At 38.4% G+C, this 19,523-nt stretch overlaps 2 protein-coding genes across 5 annotated transcripts in view; one reads left to right on the plus strand and one right to left on the minus strand.

Moving 5' to 3' along the window:
• SLC7A6 (solute carrier family 7 member 6) overlaps window positions 1–13,654 on the minus strand; it is a 29,555-nt gene extending 15,901 nt beyond the window's left edge. For 3 of the 4 annotated variants that reach the window (XM_088171899.1, XM_088171898.1, XM_014880788.2), the window contains exons 1-4: window positions 13,542–13,654; window positions 7,430–7,993; window positions 3,396–3,521; window positions 1,502–1,646 (exon numbers count right to left, since the gene is read on the minus strand). In XM_088171899.1, the coding sequence (XP_088028025.1) occupies window positions 1,502–1,646; window positions 3,396–3,521; window positions 7,430–7,952 (794 nt within the window). In that variant the 5' untranslated portion in view covers window positions 7,953–7,993; window positions 13,542–13,654. Of the gene's footprint in view, window positions 1–1,501; window positions 1,647–3,395; window positions 3,522–7,429; window positions 7,994–11,055; window positions 11,187–13,541 lie in introns of those variants that run through there. The other variant, XM_088171897.1, reaches the window with a different exon arrangement.
• LOC148222371 (uncharacterized) lies at window positions 10,417–19,055 on the plus strand. The gene is made up of 4 exons (XM_088172254.1): window positions 10,417–10,458; window positions 13,256–14,020; window positions 16,095–16,143; window positions 18,439–19,055. The coding sequence occupies exons 1-4, from the start codon at window positions 10,417–10,419 to the stop codon at window positions 18,462–18,464; spliced, it is 882 nt and encodes a 293-aa protein (XP_088028380.1). The 3' UTR covers window positions 18,465–19,055.
• The last annotated feature ends 468 nt before the right edge of the window (window positions 19,056–19,523 follow it).

Raw genomic sequence — 19,523 nt, forward strand, 5'->3', positions numbered from 1 at the left:
AAAGTTTCCTCAAAAACTTCCTGAGGCCCAGAAGTCCAGCTGTTTCTGTCTGCTGCCATGGAAGCAGAACAACAAACATACCCCACAATCCTCCATATAAATCAGTAAATTAGTAACTGGGAGTTCTGACTCTTCTTTCAGGTTGCACACTCACAGTAAGAGACATGTGAATGCCAGCACAGAGAAGAAAAAGAAACAAAAAACTGCATTTAATTCAGAAATATTACACAATGTAACAAAAATCTGAAATAGCATTTTAAGGGCTTCGCATAATCCAAGGTTAATGTCAAGGGACGATGTCAAATGTAATTTGTGGATTGCAACTTTTGGGTGGACAAGCATGAAGGCACTACCAATCAAGTAAACATGAAAAATATGTAATTCTTGTAGTAATTGTGTAGAAGTCTGGAATACCTCATTATTCCCAAGAACTGTCAATGCAGAAAGCTGAAATTTGAATCTCACTTTACTAGCTACCATTCTACCAAGAATGAAGCTTGTATTAGGCACTGATACCTATCTAGAGCAAATGATCATGAAGAAATTTTCATCAGCTAAATATCCTGTGAGAAAAATTGCTTTTCAAAACAATACATCTAATAGAAGAGCTATCAAACTCGTAACAGAGAACACTACACTAATTTTAAAAAGAAGAAAAGACATTGCAGCAATACTCAAAAAATAAGCTTTTCAGCAGAAAAAAACGTGATTTGAAGGACCAAATTACTGATAAAAATACAAAATATATCTTCTGAATATGTGTATCAAATTTTTGCAAGAAGATTTAAAGAAACAAACTGTTAATCTAGAATTCAATTTAACTAAAAATACTTAGGTTTTTTTAAAGTACTTATTCACTATTTTAATAGATAAATTTCCTGGTTAGATAAATGGTCAGCATAAAACTCAATATCCAACATAGAAGGGAATAAACAGCAAAAGTCAGAATCAGTTGAGAGAACCAAAAAAACCAACTCATTCATTCTTTATCATTCAGCTACAGCAATGTGAGCTGTTGCTTACAATGGGATGTAAAAATTATCAAAGGGGATTCTATTCTAACATAAAGGTGTCAGCTTACAGACTCACAACTGGGTAAGGTTAGTCAGTCACATTTCTAGAGCATAAATTAATGGAAAATATTAATACTCTTAAATATGAAATCAGAATGATTGCAGAGGTAAACACAGATAATACTTAGGTACCTGTTCAACTGCAACATTGACACCTATTATAATAAATAGTAACAACATCTTGATCTGAAAGCTTATCTAGCACTGAATACGGCATCCTGCAACCATCTACACTTATTGGTTCTTATGTTTTAATTTCTTTTTCACTTTTAATGGAGTTTAGTAAATCTTTGCTAGTGGCCATCCACAGCCTCACCAGTAGAGCAGTTCTACTCATTTCTGTGTAAGCTCAGAATTTATTAGTCAGTAACATCCACAAACCCATCAACCTGGGAACCATCCACATTTAGAAAGCTCAAACTATTTACCTTTCTGGGTTTTTGATTTCTTCTGTTACATAATTGAGGGTATCCCAACCAGAGTAAGAAAACAAGGCAGAATATAATGCAAGGGAGATTTCTCCAATATCAGTAGAGGATCCCGCAAAAGAGTTCTTAAAGTACCATGTATGTCCTGTGTGGAAAAGGTGCAATGAAGGACAGGATAATAAAATACAGTAAGTAATATTTTGCCATGTGGAACACAATTACAAAAATACCTCAGAAACCCTAATTCCTTCAAATCTGCTTATTAAGACCTTTTTCCAATTCTACTCCATGTTTTAGCCATGAAAATAAGCATATCATTTAAAACTACTGAAAATTATTGACTGCATATGATATTGTTCTACAATTAAACACCTGGTTTGTCTACAGTGGCACAAGAAGTTCAGGAACATTAAGACTAAGCTATAAACAACTGGCAATGATAGTACTCAGGTTAAGTATGGGGGTTTACAACCTATATATTTAGAAAATAACCCACTCTATTCTTCTATATCCTTTTAAATTTTCTAACATTTAGCCTATGCAGAAAACAAAGATTACAAATTACTTTAAATAACTATGACAAGAAAACCCCACATAAACACCTACATAGATGTTTAAGGTTTTGCTACTAAAAATAGAAAACTGAGAAAAATTAACAGAATAAAGTATTACTGTTAAGATAAAATTTTCCCAAGCTAAAAGTGTATGTAAGTTTTTTGGACCAGTACTTGCAAAAACTTGTGCCATCTTTTGACTTTAAGCAAGTCAAGACAAGTTCATCACCCACAGTTTATATATTCAGACTATGTATATATAAACACACAAAATCACCAAAAACAGAAAGGCAAGTTACTGTGTAACTCCAAAATATGCATCCTGAAGTGTTTGGACTCCATTAAAACTGTAATATTTGAGGCCTCTAAAATATCTTTACTTATTTCTCTTCTCTACATTTTATCCCAATCAGATGTTGCTGCTCCCTTGGCACAGACATAGGTAGAGTAACTGCTGAGTTAGGAACAGAAAAAGGACACAATGTCCAGGAAACTAAGATGTGAACAAGCTCGGTATCTGTGATACAAGGGATGGGCAGATGTGCTAAGGATTAAACCTGGTGCTCACACATGCATATTCTTGATTGGTTCACAGTAATTATCTTGCTCATAAACTTTTAACAATAACTAGTTAGAGCAAAGGGCATAAATTGTCACATTGCCAGGAAAGACAGACCTTTATGGCAGCTGTGAAAGCAGGATAATTTTCTCAAGCTAACACACCAACAAATTCTTCCTAAAGGAAGGGCTAAAAACAAAACTAAGTTCGGAATTTCTCTTAACTTGAAGGCACAATGCCCAACAAACACACTTTCTAATTCTCCACAGCTATATTAGAATTCAGGCTTTGAGCAAAAACAGAGCTGTAGCTTCACAAATCTACCTACATATTCTTTAGCATATTTGTGCTTTAAATTCAGACACATTCAGACCACAGATTCATCTTGTAAAAAAAAATCAATTGATCTCACTGTAAAGTAGCATGTTCCTTAAAGAAATTTGTAACTTTCACCACTGCCACTTATTTTGCTGTCTCTGTGTATTGCTGTTTTCACTTCCTTTTTAATTCTGTACTGCAGGCTGTGAATAACACAACATTGCTGAGCAATGAATTACCTTCTTTTACCAAGTTCAAAGTCAACTGAGATAGGATGAATATCTCATGACATTGTTTCATGATAATGTGTAACATTGGTATTACTGGTATTTTCAAGGTGGCTGTATTTTACTTTTTTTACTGAGGCATCTTATTAAATATACAGAGGTAGTTTACAGTCTTTAGATCAATCACTCAATTTAACTGATAAACACAAACCTTTGCTTTAATTTTACAAGCTTACCCTGGAATATTTCAACAAGTCCAGCAATGATGATGGCAATAAGAGCAGCAACTTTAGCGTAAGTAAATACATCCTGCACACGTGTGCCCCACTTAACATAGGCACAATTTATAACTGTTAAAAGACCTAGGGAAGGAAGAAAAAAGAAAAATTACAAGACTACTTGAACAACGCCCAGTTTAACTCACTTTTCACAGCTTTTAATTGTAATCTAAATATGCACTTACTTGTTATACCAATACTTAGGCTAAACTAAGCCAAATGCACAGGTACTGAAAACACACTGGTTCCAACAAAACAGCAGGAAACAGATGTTTTAAACAGTTTCAACGACTGAAGGAAAGATCTTCCTGTTCTCTGATTACATACCCATTTTCCTAATGTTACCCCTCCCCAGCTGTACTCTGCAACTACCCTGAAACGAAAGAAACTGCTATATGAAATAATTAATTTCAGTGTACCACTATTATTCTAATAAATGAAAGATTATCTAGAAATTCCTTTGGGCAAACATATTAGAAGAGTGTTTGAGAAAGTCTTTCCATGGTTCACTGTTAGGTTGAGGATGAGTTCAACATCCATGGAGTAGCTACAATGCTAAGTAAGGTTACAGGTGGTTCAATACTCTTTTCCAGTTCTACTGAACTGTATTATGAAGAGAGAATATATCGATTTTACAAGGGCATGTACTGAGAGGACAAGGGGTAATGGCTTTAACCAGAAAGAAGGTAGATTAGGTTCGATTATTAGGTTCGATTAGATTAGATTAGATTCGATTAGATTAGATTAGGTGTCATGAAGAAATTCTTCCATGTGAGGGTCATGAAGCACTGGCACAGGTTGCCCAGAGAAGCTGGGGGTGCCCCATTCCTGGGAGTGTTCAAGGCCAGGCTGGATGGGGTTTGAGCAAGCTGGGATAGTGGAAGGAGTCCCTGCCCATGGCAGGGGGCTGGCATGAAATGATCTTCAAGGTCCCTTCCAACCTAAACCATTCTGTGGTTCTAAAGAGCACATGCCTTACAGCTAATACAACCTTAGTCTGGATTTTTACAAACTGGTAGGAAGTAATGGATATTCTGAGTATTTAGTTCTCTATCCCAAAATAAATTAGTCAGACCTATTTCACAATATTGCAACGAAACTTGTAATGAGACTTTCAGATCTCACAAATATTTTGCAGCTGCTGACTAAACTTACTCACATGATCAAGCTCCCCAAGACAGTTCTCGTGACTCTCAACACTTTGCTTTTGCATTCACTACCTTCCTCTGAAGTGGAGAGCCAGACAACCTCTGCCTGAACTCAAGGGCTTTATACTGAATAGGATTCAGTATCTTCAGTATTCTTTATTTAACAAAATCCTAATTTGGTACATATTTTTCTTAGCCAAATTATCAATATATTATTGAAACTTCTGTATTAGAAACAGTATTTCCCCCAAATCTCACTTTTCTCTCGAGCTAGTGAAAAAGTGTTTCTATACTACTGCACTTTTTATCTCCACAGAATTTTCTTGTACAGTGTATTTTAAATATGCATATGAATAAAAACTAAACTCGATTGTTTCAGGAGTAAAGTAGCAGTTTTTTGTTAAAAGAGATGTGATATATTATTTCCTTTCCCATAATCCATGATATTATTGAGATAAAAATAACCTTAGCACAGTTACCAAATTGAAAACAATAACTCTTAAAAGATAACAAAAGGAAGGTAATGATCAGACAAGTATGGTACTAGTATGTTAGACAGTCTGGACAAGCTGGATGAGGTTCAACTGAGCATGGCAAGATGACGGGGAAAGAAACCTCAGTTGTATCAAATTTCAAAAGTCAGGACTGTTGCAGCTCCTGAAGAGCCCTCAGGAAAAAAAAACCTCTCAGTCTCTGCTCTTCAGTTTCAGTGACTGGAATATTTGCTTACTGTGTTTATTTCAGTCGTATTTTTAAAAGCAATTTTCATTGGGATTAATTATTATTAGGGAGTTAGGGCTTGGTCTCTACTTCAGATGAAATTATTCTCTGATACCTTATAAGGAGAAAAAAAAAAAGATAATATTCTGAATAAGCCACATCTCTCTTTCTTTTGCTAAAAAACCTGTTTTCTTCAACTTAATTATTGTTTAGCCACTTAAAGTTTCTGAGAGCTGTCAAGTTTAGTTCTGTAGCACCAGATGACACCCCACTGCCAAAATGATTGTCAAAGTAATCTCTATAACACAAAGACTGTTCTCAAACAAGCTCTATTGCTATCACTAAAATTAAAAAAACTCAACAAACAAAACTAAAAGTAAACCCCACAACAAACTCACTCAGTGTCACATACAACCTGTACCTAACTAAGTGCAGACTTCCACTCCCAGCAGCTTTATTATTAAGGGATTAATCATATCCAGAGCTAAGGATGTGACAAACAACATCAGCCATGCCAGGACAGGGAGAAGTCTAAGCTTGAACAGCTAAATGAAGCTGTAGAGCAGGGGTGAGTCTTAGCAATGACACTTACAGCAGGGCAGAACAAGCATTTAAACCATAAAACAGACTGTTAAAGTAAATTGTTCCACCTGCCTGAGAGTGATCCTGCTGTCATGTGTCTCCACTAAAAAAAGAGGTGCTAAATCCTCTTTATTAACAGCAAATGTAGAGGACATCACAGTGTTTTTCCATACCTACTGTATAATAATTTTAATTTAATCACTTTGTCTTAATTTCTTGCTTTTTAATAAACTCCTTTTCATAAGAGCTAACTGCCTTCAGAGTAAAGGCATACCTTAAATGGAAGAGCAGATTCTCCCACACTCTTGAATTTGTGCCAAGGTACCTTGGGACAATATCTGTTTAAGGAATGTGAACATGACATTACAGGCCCTTCACTCATTTGGAAGGAAGGAGGGAACAGAACTGACTAAACTGATAGATTTCCTGGAAGAAGCTTGTGATTGTTTTTCCCCCTACCTCGACCTCAGCCAGCATGTTAATGCTTTCACAACAGTATCAAATAACAAAAGTGGGAGGAGAAGCTGCCATCATCATAGCCAGTTATAGAGGTGAAATATCTGCTCTGTTGTTTTCCTTTTCTTATCCTTTCTAGACAACTATAATAAGGAACACTGAGCTCTTCCAAGAGATGCCTCAAAAAGGAGTCAGCAAGAAGCAGCAGATATCCTTGCAACATATTGTTGGCAGTAAAAGAGTCCAAGTTCTGTGTTAGCTTTTTGATACAAAATCATGTTAATACAGGTGACAGACTGTGCAGAGCACACGCCTATGGATCAGTACATCACAAAGCATTGTCCTACAGACTTGATGAAATACAGATTTTGCTGTTTACTGGAAATGTTAAATATGTATATAAACACTTTTAATAGGAAACACCTAAAATTAAATAAGACAAACACAATTCAATCAGAGTTTCATTCTTTTGGTACAGCAGAACACTCCTGGTTTGAAGTGTGTGGGCAGCTGTTGCTCTACATTGACTAACAGAAGTGGCTATATGAATACAAGTATTTCAATATTTTATGTGCATGCAAAATTTCCACTTTTCAGAACAGCTTCACCACACGTACTGCTCTACAGATGTTACAGTTAATCCCAAGTATAAAGAATAATCTTGAATGAATGATTTTTTGAAACCAGAGTAGTAACTGAACTATGTAATCATTGAGAAATTATTGCAAACCAAATTACACCAGAATTTATAGCATAAGAGCCATTCTGCAATAGCTCTTGAGACCACACCAAGAATATCCTGAGGTTTGCTTTAAAATAATTACCTCTCTCAAGGGAAAACAAATTTTACAGCCATTTTTTCCAGGTAAGTAAGCTTGGAAGAATTCAATACCTTCTTCTGCTTTCAAAGGAGAAAATGGTCATTCACTGACTGAACACCTGCACGTTACTGATGTGCTGGAATTGTTCTTTTCCCCTCTGTAACTCAAACCACTGCAGATCCAGTACACAACTCTGAGTGTAAGATGTTTTAATAAAACATACCCTCATAAAAACTTACCATAGTAAATTTCAAGAAATACTTACATTCACAAGCAGCTGCTAAGAGACGACAAGCCATATACGGAGGGTCACAAGTAGGGAAGAAAGGCTGAACTAAGTAGTTAGCAAAGGTGATGGCAATGATTGCCTGACTAGTTGGTTCAACAATTAGGAGTGACGTCCACAAACGAATAAAAGCAATGAAGCTCCCAAAAGACTCCAAGATATATGCATAGCTGGCTCCTGACTTTGTAATAGTGGTTCCAAGTTCAGCATAGCAGAGAGCTCCAAAGACTGAAAATATCCCTCCAATTGCCCAAATTATTAAAGACAATCCATAAGATTTGCTGTAGATGAGAACTCCTTTGGGAGAGACAAAGATACCCGAACCAATCATGTTGCCTACTATAAGGCTTATCCCATTTATTAAAGATATTTCTTTCTTCAGTTGCATTGTATTTTGGTCTCCAGCCTTCTTTCCACTTCGATCTGTCCTTTTTGATTTATTGACGGGGCTGTATTCAGCCAGTGAAGTTTGAGATTTTGTAAAATCTGTCCTTTCTGCCATTGTGGAAATACTGTGAATTCTCCACGATTCCAAATCACAATCTAAAACAAAATATAGACAGCTGAAATCATTATAAATTTTTTTTTATCCCAGGACATTCTTGCAAAATCTTCTTTCCACCTTTTTACCCCATGATTTACAAGTATAAATTAAGATATTTCCTTTTGTTGCTTCGTGTTTGCGGTTTTTTTCAAAAAGTCAAATTCATGCACAGTTAAACAGCAGAACCAACACAGACAAACCAAGAGACAAATTCCTATTTAACTTAGGATGAGAGGGGAACTTCTACCACTAGGAAAACAAACAAATGCAACTATAGGAAGGACAGAATTAAAGGAATCCTATCTTGAGAAGACCAGAAGAACAGAAAGAAGGAGAGTGAGATGTTCTAGATAAGGAAGCACCACGAAACCAAGATGGAAGTTCAAAGCATGAACATAGATGTATTGCAATACTAAAATCACCAATCCAATTGCTGTGCTTACACAGGTAATTTATGAGTGATCTCATGACATGTTATCAATGTCCTGAGGGCTCTTGCTAAGGACCACAGGCAGAGGGACTCACTCCACAATGCCCTTGAGCCAACCCTTGACTTTTGCCACCACAGTTTGCTCCCTCCCCAGAACTGTTTCCAGATCTCACTGCCTCCTTACCCAGTTATCTAGAAGTACAGACTGTACATAAAAACTCATAGTAGTTTCAATACAAATTCCTCCATTAGCAGTTGTATTTATCAGTACCTAGGGACATAGAAATTAGAGTTTTTCCTCTGCTTCAGAACTGACTGACTGGAAGAGAGCCACTTCTTCTGAAGTCTCCAGAAAATGCTCCCATGCCTTCCAAAAGCAAGTTACTGCTAATAAAATCTCTTAACTCAAGAAGATACTGATAATTCGGAATAAGACTCATTAGAATCATTTTACACAAGTTCAAGATTACTAGCTTATCAGCTGCATAAAGAATAGGCCTGATATCTATCAGAATTAATTTCATGACTATTCATTTGTCCACTGATTAAACCTTGAGTGTATACTTCAGCCTTTTACTACAGAAGAGAAAAAAACCATTGAAAATCTGAGTCAATTAGAATAAAGCAGCTAATCTAGTGTGGGGAAGGTTTTGTTCTTTTTTGGAGGTAACAGTAATTTTAAAAAAGGTTTTCTAGTTGCAACAATAAACTTGTCAACTGAGAGAACAAAAAACCTGAATACAGGAATTTTGAAAGGTCAACATGCAGTCACTCAAACTACAAGTGCATTTAGTAACATATGAACACACAAGCTCTTGCAGGCACACTTTTCTGGAGTGAATACTCCTCCTTTCTCATAAAGCAAACATCTGTATACTAAAGCACAGAAAATCTGACCTGACATCTCTGAACTAGAATGAAGACATGAAAATTATAAAGATTATTTTCAGTCAATTAAAAAAGTAACATCTACTGAAATGGAGTAAAAAATTTTTATTGAAAAATATTACATCATTCATCTCCACCGCATGAATCTTTAGAAACTGTATTCTTTTAAATAACGCAAAGTGAGATCCTCAATCTGTTTAGCTGGATGCCTTCTGGTTCATTTTCCCCTCAACACTCCAAATAAACACTTTAAAGATGCTTAAATACTAAAAACACATTTTATCATGTATACGAGTCAACATCTAGTATCACAGATGCATCAGAAGACATCAAATTTCACACTTATAATTAAACAAAAAATTTTCAAACTTCCAGGAACTAAGCACTGCCATTTCAGAACTTAAAAGCTTGAGTATTATAATGAGGCACCTCCAACAAAATTAACTAGAAGAGAGGCATCCCCACAGTTTCTACAGATGAGTGTCAGCAAAACTGTAAAGGAAAAGCAAAGTAAATTTATCACACCAGTTTTTCCCTGCTTCTCTTGTTATTTATTCTTCCATCTATCTTGTGCCAAGTTCATTTGCAACCACTTACCACATGACTTTCTGTTAGTGGTGTAGTAGAGTTAAGTCTCCAAAAATATATGTGCTCTAAAAATTCCCAACATTATTTGTTTGCTTTACAAGAGGAAGTTATTATCTGCAATTGCATACAACTATTAATTAATTATAAATATGATGCAATCATCAGAAATCTCTGCATAACAGCAGAACAAATAATCAAAGCAGATGTTTCCATGACTAATTTGACTGTAGGAAGTGGATTTAAAAGAACACTTAAGAAAAAGAACAGAAAGGGAAAAAAAAAAAAAGAAAAGAACACTTGACCCAGAAAAATATTAGTCAACTTCAAACTGAGTCTTTTCATTTCCATGAAAAGAACTCAGGATAGGTCACTAGTTGCAAATGTTTTTCCGAAGGCAACAAATGTCAGCGGAAGAAACAAGAATACTACAGCTATTATTATGACATCCAAGTGCCATTTGAAAACACGCCACGTTCATTTCCAGCCCTGACAGCAAAAGGACAAAACTGCGTAAATATGTTAAGAACAGACCAGGAATGTAAAAACACCGTTTTGGTGGTAACTGCACAGCTTTATGATTTCTAACTCACAGATCCTAATCATTCCCATTTCCTCCTGAACATCTTCCAAAGTATAAATTTATCAGAAGCATTCACACATTACTTGGAATGCTTATGCATTTTGATGATTTAAGTCAATTGAATAAATCAAATCACATCAAACCTGGTGTGTTAACGCCGAGCCAGTTTTGCACGAAGTGTAAGCAAGATTTACCTCACGGTCTGGAGTTCAGAGGGGCATTTAATTACCTGGGACTCAGTCACGTTCATGTGCCTCCACCTCAATTAACAGCACATGACTGCAGTTCTATACAGTTTTGTTACTGATGACCTTCACTCTTTCTTGCCCTACTATCTCCACCCAGGAAAGAACAATCACGGTATCTCTCAACCTAGCCTGCTTTGTCCCCCAATTCTCCTTCTTCCCCTCCAAGCCTGCTTTTGTTATTCCCAATTTTGGGAATCTGCTAACAGCTAAGATTTGCTCGAAGGTGTGGACGACAGGTCACCGATGATTGGATACTTAATTCTCTTCTCTAGGCTTGTTTGTTTTATGCGCCTTTTAAAGCCTTCAGGGCGGGAATTGCTTATTTACCTGAGTCACATGATGCGATACATTATACCACTTCTGACAAAATCCAAACTGTCGGCAGGATTTTTCTTTCAAGTACTTCACTTAATCTTAAGTGAAATCAGAATCTGCAGCTTTGACCAATTGGAAAAAAACTTACCAAGGTAGAGAGAAATCAGACTAGAGAAAACTGAAGCTATGTCAGAGAAAAAACACATATATAAAAATCCATGATTCTGTCACAAGATCATTATTTCATTGGAAACAGAAGAGAGGCTTGGAGGAGGAAAACCAGAGATAAATAGTGCACATTTTTTAACATACAATAATCCTTATATATTGCAGCTAAAAATACTATCAGAACAATCTCTAACGCTGCCAAAGCCCAGCCACATGAGTGCTATGGCTAATGCAGGATTCTGCCTTCACACAAGCTAACCAACATGTGGATTTCCTCATCGCTCACCCTTGTGCAACACAGTGTCTTCAACTCTGTTTTTGCTGATCACTGCAACTGTGAGGAATCTTTTTGCTGATACATGTAGATTTATTTTTTTTTACTGAAATGACTCTGCTATTGATATAAAAAGCTATGATAAGAAACCAGGACAGTGACCTGAAGCTAGGATCATTTCACTTTCATCAAAAATATATCTTCTGGTAAGGCCTATCATACTGCAGCCAGGTACCAGAGGAGCTGATGAAGGTTAACATGCAATTAGCAATGTACCAATACTGCATTACAGGGTGGCTCTTCTTCAAGGGGAAAGCAAGAGGAACCATCTGCCAAGATCCCCTTTATCCCACTGAGCAGAACAGTCCTCAGTTGCTCGACCTGAGATGAACCTGCAAGTGATTTATGACCAAGGTGAAGTACCAAACTGCTAAAAGCTTACTGTGTTTGCTGTGCTTTTATACAATACCTGCTCATTAGCAAAGATTTCTGGTGTTCTTGCTTCTGTCTTCCTTAGTTCTTGATTGCATAAAACAACTCTCGTTGTAGCACAGCTTACATACACACTTTGGCTATTCACATATACCAGATGTAAGACTCCTATTTCTGAACACAATGATTGGCCCTATGAGCAAGATTCAAGATTGCTCTATACAGGCAAACAGCATCCAAGTCTCCACAGAGTTAGGCACCAACAGAGCAAAGGCCACAAGTCTCAGAAATACTTATTCATTGCAATGTATATATTTAGGCACCTCATAGTCTGAACATTTACATGGGAAAGGCTTATAGCTTGTCTAGGATACGTTTTTTTCTGGTGAGAGAAGAATCACTGCCCTACCATACATATGCTTAACAGACAGGAAGCCCGCGCTACAAAAACAATTCCCAATGTAAAGATCTGCTCTGTTCAACCAACTCTTTTGTGCCTGCATATACAAACACACCATCTTCAGCACAATAAAAAAAAAAAAATCCTACCAAGAAACTTTTGATCAAACAGAATTGGTTGTAGCATCCGTTTTTTGAAAAAAAGGACAAGGTATGTTTATCAAGAAAACAGTATGAAAGAGAAGTTACTATGACAGATTTTTAACTTGATAGTTTATCAGGATGGTAGTAAATAATATATTCCTATTTTTTCATCTTTTTCATTAATTTCATATTTCCAAGGAAAAAAACAGAAGTAAGCTCTTTGATCAGTCTTGATTTAGGTTGGGAGTGCATGAAGCTGCTGCACTGAGAGGAACATCTGGTGAAATTTATACAACAATCCCCAGGTAAAGACAGAAGGAACAACAGTTTGTTAAAGTAATTCACCTTATTTTTCATGCTGGGGCAGAAAAGCAGAAACCTCTTAAAAAGGGGGGAAATTATGCCAAAAAGGCACATGCTACACCCATGTGTACTCTTTAGGTGGCACTTATAGCCGCACCTAATCAGATCGCATTTAATACGCTTCATTTAAAAACACATACAACAATCAAAATCACTCCTAAACGCCAGCAAGCAAAGGTGTGCTGGCCTGAGGGTCTCGCTAAGCCCACTTCAGTGCCCTGCACAGCTCGCTAGCAGAGCACTTCTAATTACCTGCACCCACCACCAAAAAGCACTACAGGAACACGTGGCTTCCCAAAGCCACCCTCGAGTCGCCATACGCGTGACCACAGGGGCTGTCGCCGCCGGCCTGAGCCCCTGAGGGGGTTCCCCCGAGGGAGGGGGATCATCTGCAGAGAGGTCATTTCTACCTCTCACTCCTTATAAAAACAGCGAGCTTCACACAGATTTCTGCCTCCTGGACAGCCCCGGGAAGGAAGTAACTGCAGGCACCCGCCTCAGACGGGGGCTGTCAGAGTCAGGGCGCGCTTTAGAAACAATACAGCAACACACAAGGCATTTTCCTTGCTACCACTGCACACTTGCAGCAGCCCGCCTCGCCAAAGCCGCCGCCCCAGATGCTCTGCCGGCAGTCCCTGCCCTGAGGCCGCTCCCTGCCCGCCTTCCCTCAAGGTGACGGGAACAGAAGGAAAGCGGGAAAGGAAGCAGAAAACCTCACCCGGGCTGCGCCGGCCGGAACCGCGTAACCTCCGCTCCCGCGGAGCCTTCTCGGGATGCTACCCGCCCGTTGGCACTCGAAGCGATGGCGGCCCCTCCGCCCCGCCCCCCCGCCGCATCGCCGTCGCCGCCTCCCCGCCGCGTCGCCCCGGCACCGCCGCCTCCGTCACCGCCTCCGTCCCCTCCTCGCCCCTCCCCGGCAGAAAGCCGGTACCTCCCGCGTGGTCGCCCCGAGGGAGAAGCCGCAAGGAGCGCACCGGCTCCGCGGGGCTTGCGCGGGGTTCTGCGGCACCCGCTGGTGCGCAGGGAGGTGTTTGCAGGGCCCGAGCTCCCCCCTGCCCCGCGGAGTTCGCGCCGACCCCTCCGCTACCGGTGGGTGAGGAGAGCCGCGATCGCCTCCCCCGCCGCAGCCGGAGCGGGAGACCAGCAGCCTTCCCCTTTCCCGGGAGGGCAGGATGGAGAGCAGCCCTAGCGCTGACGGTACGGCTCCCTCCCGGCCCGGGAAAGGCACGGCGCCTTCCCCAGCCCGGGCTGGGGGGCCTGCCCTCGCCCCGCGCTCCCTCAGGGCCCCGGGGACACGGAGCTCTCCTGAGGCCCCGGCGGACGCTGCACAAAGTCACATCCACATGAGTTACACCCGCATGGGTTACACCTGAAAGACGCTCAGGCTCGAGACTGAGAGGGTGGAAACCCGAAAATCTGGTGATATTTTGGGTTTCTACTGCAGAGGTCCTATGTGCCCGTCATAGCAGATACGGAAATGAAAATAGAACGGTACCGTCGGTGCGTTCCGGCCTCCAAGAGCAACACAGCTAAACCCAAAATTTGGCTCCGTTAAAATACATATAATGGACTGACCAGAATCGTTATTAAAAGTGCCCCATGGTGCCTGAGTGTAATAGTAAGGAATTGGCCATTCAGCAGCTCTATTTGGGGTGTAATGAAAGCTTTCTTGTCTTCCTCTAGCAGATTAATAGTTTTAACCTGTCCAAGCCAATGAACCCGAGGCCGCAGCCCCCTCTTTATGTTCTTTTATAGCGTTTTTGCTGCTCCCTGTGAGGCAAAGGGAAGGTCAGAGCCTGGAAAGACAACAGGGCTCAGGGGACAGGATAGCCTCACTCTGAACAATTTAATTACTCCTCCCTTCCCTGGTCCAAGGTTATTATCTATATCTGACACAGATAAGCCAAAGGTGAAGATTTTCAAGAGGGCAAAAATCTTAGGGGCAAATAAAAATATAAGGCCATAAAAGAAGAGGGTAAGGCAAACTATGCACTGTAATACCCGTAACTATGCTAGTAAGTGCAATAGTGGAGTCTAATTCTATTGCCACAAGGTTTACACTTCTGATTTTCATTCTGCTTCCTCTCTCAAAGGTTGTGTGTTTCATCAAGGAGTTGTTTTCCTTCATTGTCACAGAGACAATCAGGCTACCAAGCAACTGCTTTGCTCATCTATATCTCCAGATATTCGTTACATTGTGTTTGGATAAAAATGAATTAAGAAAGTGTAATTTTTTTTGTTAAAAGTTGGCTTTTTAAGTGCACATGAAGAAGATAATTACATTAGATTTTATTTCTGAACTATAAAGCACCATAGCAAAACAAATTCTCATTTGCAGGAGCCTGATCATCTCAGCTCTTTAATTATGTTTGTCTCAACTCTTTGTTTGGCTTTTGTCAAACACAAGCTGAACTAAATCTATTACCTGCTAAAGCTACTGACAGTGTTGCAAAGCAGCAAACAAAACCAGTCTGCTGCCTTCTGGGAGCTTAACAGCCCTGATAGGCGACTTCTTTGTTTTTAAGCGACTTTTATAGCACTGACAGAAGATAAAAACGTAGATGACATCTCCAGAATATAATCAAATCCTTACAATATGAATCTGATTGTTGTTACAAAGATAATGTGAACCAGAAAGCAGTCGTTTAGCCATTCTACAAATGTGCTAGTGCCCCGTGTTCTGTAGTACAGGATTTTCAGGTAGATGGGTTTTTGCAACAGTCGTCTCACACGTTAGTCAAAAGGTGGATTGACTGTGAATGGAAAAGATGCAGCTGATTTCAGTTGTCGCTAGACTGCATTTTAAACTCCCTCATGATTGAATCTCCTGCAGACAGCATTAGCTCCTCAAAAAAATGGACTCATAAAATGTGAGCTAATTATAGAATTGCCTTTAGGAACAAGAAATAGATGAGAACTATCAAGGCATGGGAAACAAATTATTAGGCATATACTGGAAGTATAGAGAATGACACTTTAGAACTTTGAAAAATATTTATTAGAAAAAGTGCCCATTTGAGGGTTTCAAAATAGAAATTCACGACCTGAATTATGAGAACTTAAAACACTGTAGACATTGGTGTGAGAGATCATAAGGCTAGACAATGCTTCTGAAATGTTTGCAAGTTAGTGGAAGCAAACCTCAGAATAATCATCCAGATAGATATTTTTGTTCATTTTGGTAAGGTTCATATTTTATGAATTACTTTTTCCATTTTACCATGGAAGTGATATATAAATCTGGATTCCTTTATTTCTTCTCTTGTTACAGATTACATCAATTGTATGCTTCTTCCCTAATGCTCCACAAGTGGCCACTGGTAAGTGTGTATTCTCTAAGTGCTAGCAGACAAAAACAGCTAAAAAAGATTTTGTTTCCACCAGGGTTTTATCTGATGCTAATTTAATCAAGTTAAGATCTTATCTCCTTCAGCTAATGACAACCAAGTCAGATGAGTTTTGGTTAACTCTGTGAATTTTGCCTTATCTGCTTTTTGTGTCTGACTAATATTGCCACTTAGATACATCTTAGAAAATGTAATGAAACTCAAAAAGCTTGAAGAATAAACCAATTAAATACTCCTGAACAAACCAAATTGAAATAGCATCAGATTACAGGAAACCAAATCCATGCGATATTCATTAAATGGTTTTAGAACGTGACAAAACCAAGGTAAAAATTGCTATTAAATCTAAGTGAATTTGGAACCTTATACATCAGCTTTGTGCTTGTTCACAAGTTCATTCTGGTGAGTTTAAGCATATCCTTACAGCATAAGTCCCCCAAGAATGTGTTGCTCATGCACTTAATTAATGGAAGAATGAGAGTGTGCTGAGCTCCTTAAGGGTCAGCACTGAAGGGGTGCTGTGTAAATGTGAGTAGTACCCATTGCAGCTTGGAACCTGTGATGGAAATATTGCTTCCAGCCATGTGTTTGGTTAATGCTGGTTCCTTCTGATATTTTACCATACAGAGTGAGTCCTGGGACCACTTTGATGTTCCTTTTGAAATGTACATTCTGTTGTCACATGAGTTATTCACGGGGGTCATGAAATTATTCAGGACAGTAAATCTGGGAGTTTAGCCAGATCCCAGCAAACGACAATTTTTATAAGTACTTAAAAGCAGAGATTATTTTTGGTAGTTTTTCAACCTTAATAATTTTAAGCAACACAGTATCAACCATGTACTTCAGGAAAGAGAATCAGTTCAAAAATAAATGCAAGTGCACCTGTTTCCTTTCTTTGGTCAAAGCTGAATGACTTTGTTTACAAAAACAAATTCAATGATCTTTTGCCCTTTCTTTTTACCTTCACCTTTCCATCATACAAATTTCTGTGGTAGGTGGTTTAAGCAGTAAGTGTGACTTACAGATGCTACTTGCAGATCTACAACCACCAATGTGCTATGCAATTAAAGAAAAAGGTCTAAATTTAGGCTTCTATATTTACCTTCCCCTGCTCCTAGCTGCATAATCTCCTCCTACTTTAGTAGCCTTCAGCATTTCTGGCACTGGCACTTGCCCAGCCCCTTCTGTAAGGCAATTCTGCCCACCGAGCTGGCAGAAAACAATAGTTTTATGAAGGTTGGCTTTTAGCTATCATAATCACAAAAATACAAATGTGGAGTAAGCTAGGAGCAGAGGAGGGGGGAGTAGAAAATATCCCTTTAAGGGACAGAAACTGTGGGATGTCTCTGTCTTGTCCAGCTGCAGTTATTTAAATACTCTGAAGATTAACATTAGTCCTTCCTTTATGGAAAACTTAGCTTCTCTATACTGATCTGTAAAATAAGCTTTGACAACCCATCTTTTAATTTTATTTGTTCTGTCTGGTTCTGTTGCCTTTCAGGTACCTTTTTCTTTTCACTGCCTTATCTACTCTCGCCAAAATTAATTATTTGCTTACATATACCTTTGTTGCACATTCTTGCAAATTGTTTTTGTTCAGTACTGTTCGTGCTGCAAAGCAGAAGTGGGAATAGATATCTTCTAAAACATGGAGAAGTTTTCAAATGCTAACATTGCTAGGAGGGCAAAGAAACAGCAACAAAAATATCTCCATCTTCAGGTAAACTTCAAAAGTCTCCAGGACTCTCTTACCACTATTTTGATTAATGTCACAAATTTTATATTTTAATTCTTCATTTCTCTTGTTCATCTTGTAATCTTCTCTATTACAAGGGGAACGTGCAGTACATCAAGTTTTCCCCAGTAAATTTTGGGGGTTTATTTGGAAAAAATAATCCCTTATACATATACTTGTTTTAAGACAGATGGTTTGAATTAATGTTTTAGATAACTAAATCATTCAGCTTTGAGACCCTATCCTTTGATTATACAAATTATCTTATCTATGTTCAATTAATCTCATGAGCATCTGGCTTGTTATTAATGAGAGTGAATGAATCACAGTCTGTTTTCCTGGAAATTACATGGGAGTTAGAATAATTGCTTCACGAGTCTTATAACACTGCAGAGATTTTTAAAGATAATGCTCTTTGTCCATGTCTATTTTGAAGGCTATTAAAAGTGATTATGTATAAAAAAAACTAAGGAGGATTTGTAGCTGTAAAAAATAGCATCTTAAGAATAAGTATTTTTTTCTTGTTTCAGGTTCCAAATTAGGGTACTATGATTGAAGAATATGAAGTCCTTAGTTACAATGTTTGTAACCCAGTCCAACAGCATTTAAATAAATTTCTTCTGGATGAGACAGTTTAAAGACATCTATTGGGTTGGGTTGTTCTTCTATCTTAAGTAACTCTGGCCTTCTAACACAACTGCTCAGTCTTTCTTCAAAACAGTAAAGTTCTTTTCTGTTATAGATTCCCCTGTATTATTGTCAGTCCTTTGTTGATATACTTGTGGTACCTGTCTCTCTCTCTCTCTCTCTCTGATTAAAAGCAGGAGTATGAAGGTTAGAAGACTCTGATCATACTCAACAGGAGTTACATTGACACTCGTTTTGCAAGCAGCTGGTTACTAGAGGCTGAAGCCAATGTCATCATTTTGTTTGTATTATCATGCTGAGTCCAAACTTTGCCATTTAAATACAACCAGATGTTCCTTAGCAGAGCCACTTTGAATGCAGCATGTTACAGTACAACCCCATCAGTGCTGATCCCACTCTTCTATCTTTGCTTTTAGTGCACTCCTGTTACTTTTATCTTAATTACTGAATTACCCTGAAACACTTGTACAATACAAATAAACTTGGACCTTAAGTAAAAGTTCTGTGCTATTTTATTTAGAGAACTTATAATAACACAATACTTTACAGTGCAGGAACAGTTGTTGGATGAACAGAAGTAAGGACAGCCTTTATTCCCTAAACTTTCAGACTTCTGGGGGATTCTGTGTTGTATTTGGTCCAAATATAGGTTACTATTAAAAGTAAAGTTTTCTAAAACGTAATTTCAAAGACCTTTTTGTAGGGATTCTACACAGTGTATACTAATCAAATATGCCAATGCGTATTCATCTCATAGATTTTGCCTCCAAGGGGATGAGACTCGTGTACATGTGGTCAGAGTGACAAATAAGTTCTAATTAGCAAGCCTTGTAAAAGAAAAAAAACATGTTGTTTCACAAATATAATGTCAGAACAACTTTGAAGTTTTCACTCAAGTTCTTGCCCAAGACTACATGTTCCATAAGGAAGATTTTAAGGATGTCTCACTATTTAAAAGTACACCTTA

Source organism: Sturnus vulgaris, chromosome 12 (genome assembly GCF_052056855.1).
Source record: "Sturnus vulgaris isolate bStuVul1 chromosome 12, bStuVul1.hap1, whole genome shotgun sequence".
In the NCBI taxonomy this organism is placed as follows: domain Eukaryota; kingdom Metazoa; phylum Chordata; class Aves; order Passeriformes; family Sturnidae; genus Sturnus; species Sturnus vulgaris.

Bases quoted from the DNA above. Each gene is read 5' to 3' on its own strand.
- LOC148222371 (XM_088172254.1), top strand. From the start codon at position 10,417: ATGTTAAGAACAGACCAGGAATGTAAAAACACCGTTTTGGTG. The intron at 10,459-13,255 runs GTAACTGCACAG...TTATAAAAACAG, and splicing joins GTAAAAACACCGTTTTGGTG to CGAGCTTCACACAGATTTCT. The intron at 14,021-16,094 runs GTACGGCTCCCT...CTCTTGTTACAG, and splicing joins GAGCAGCCCTAGCGCTGACG to ATTACATCAATTGTATGCTT.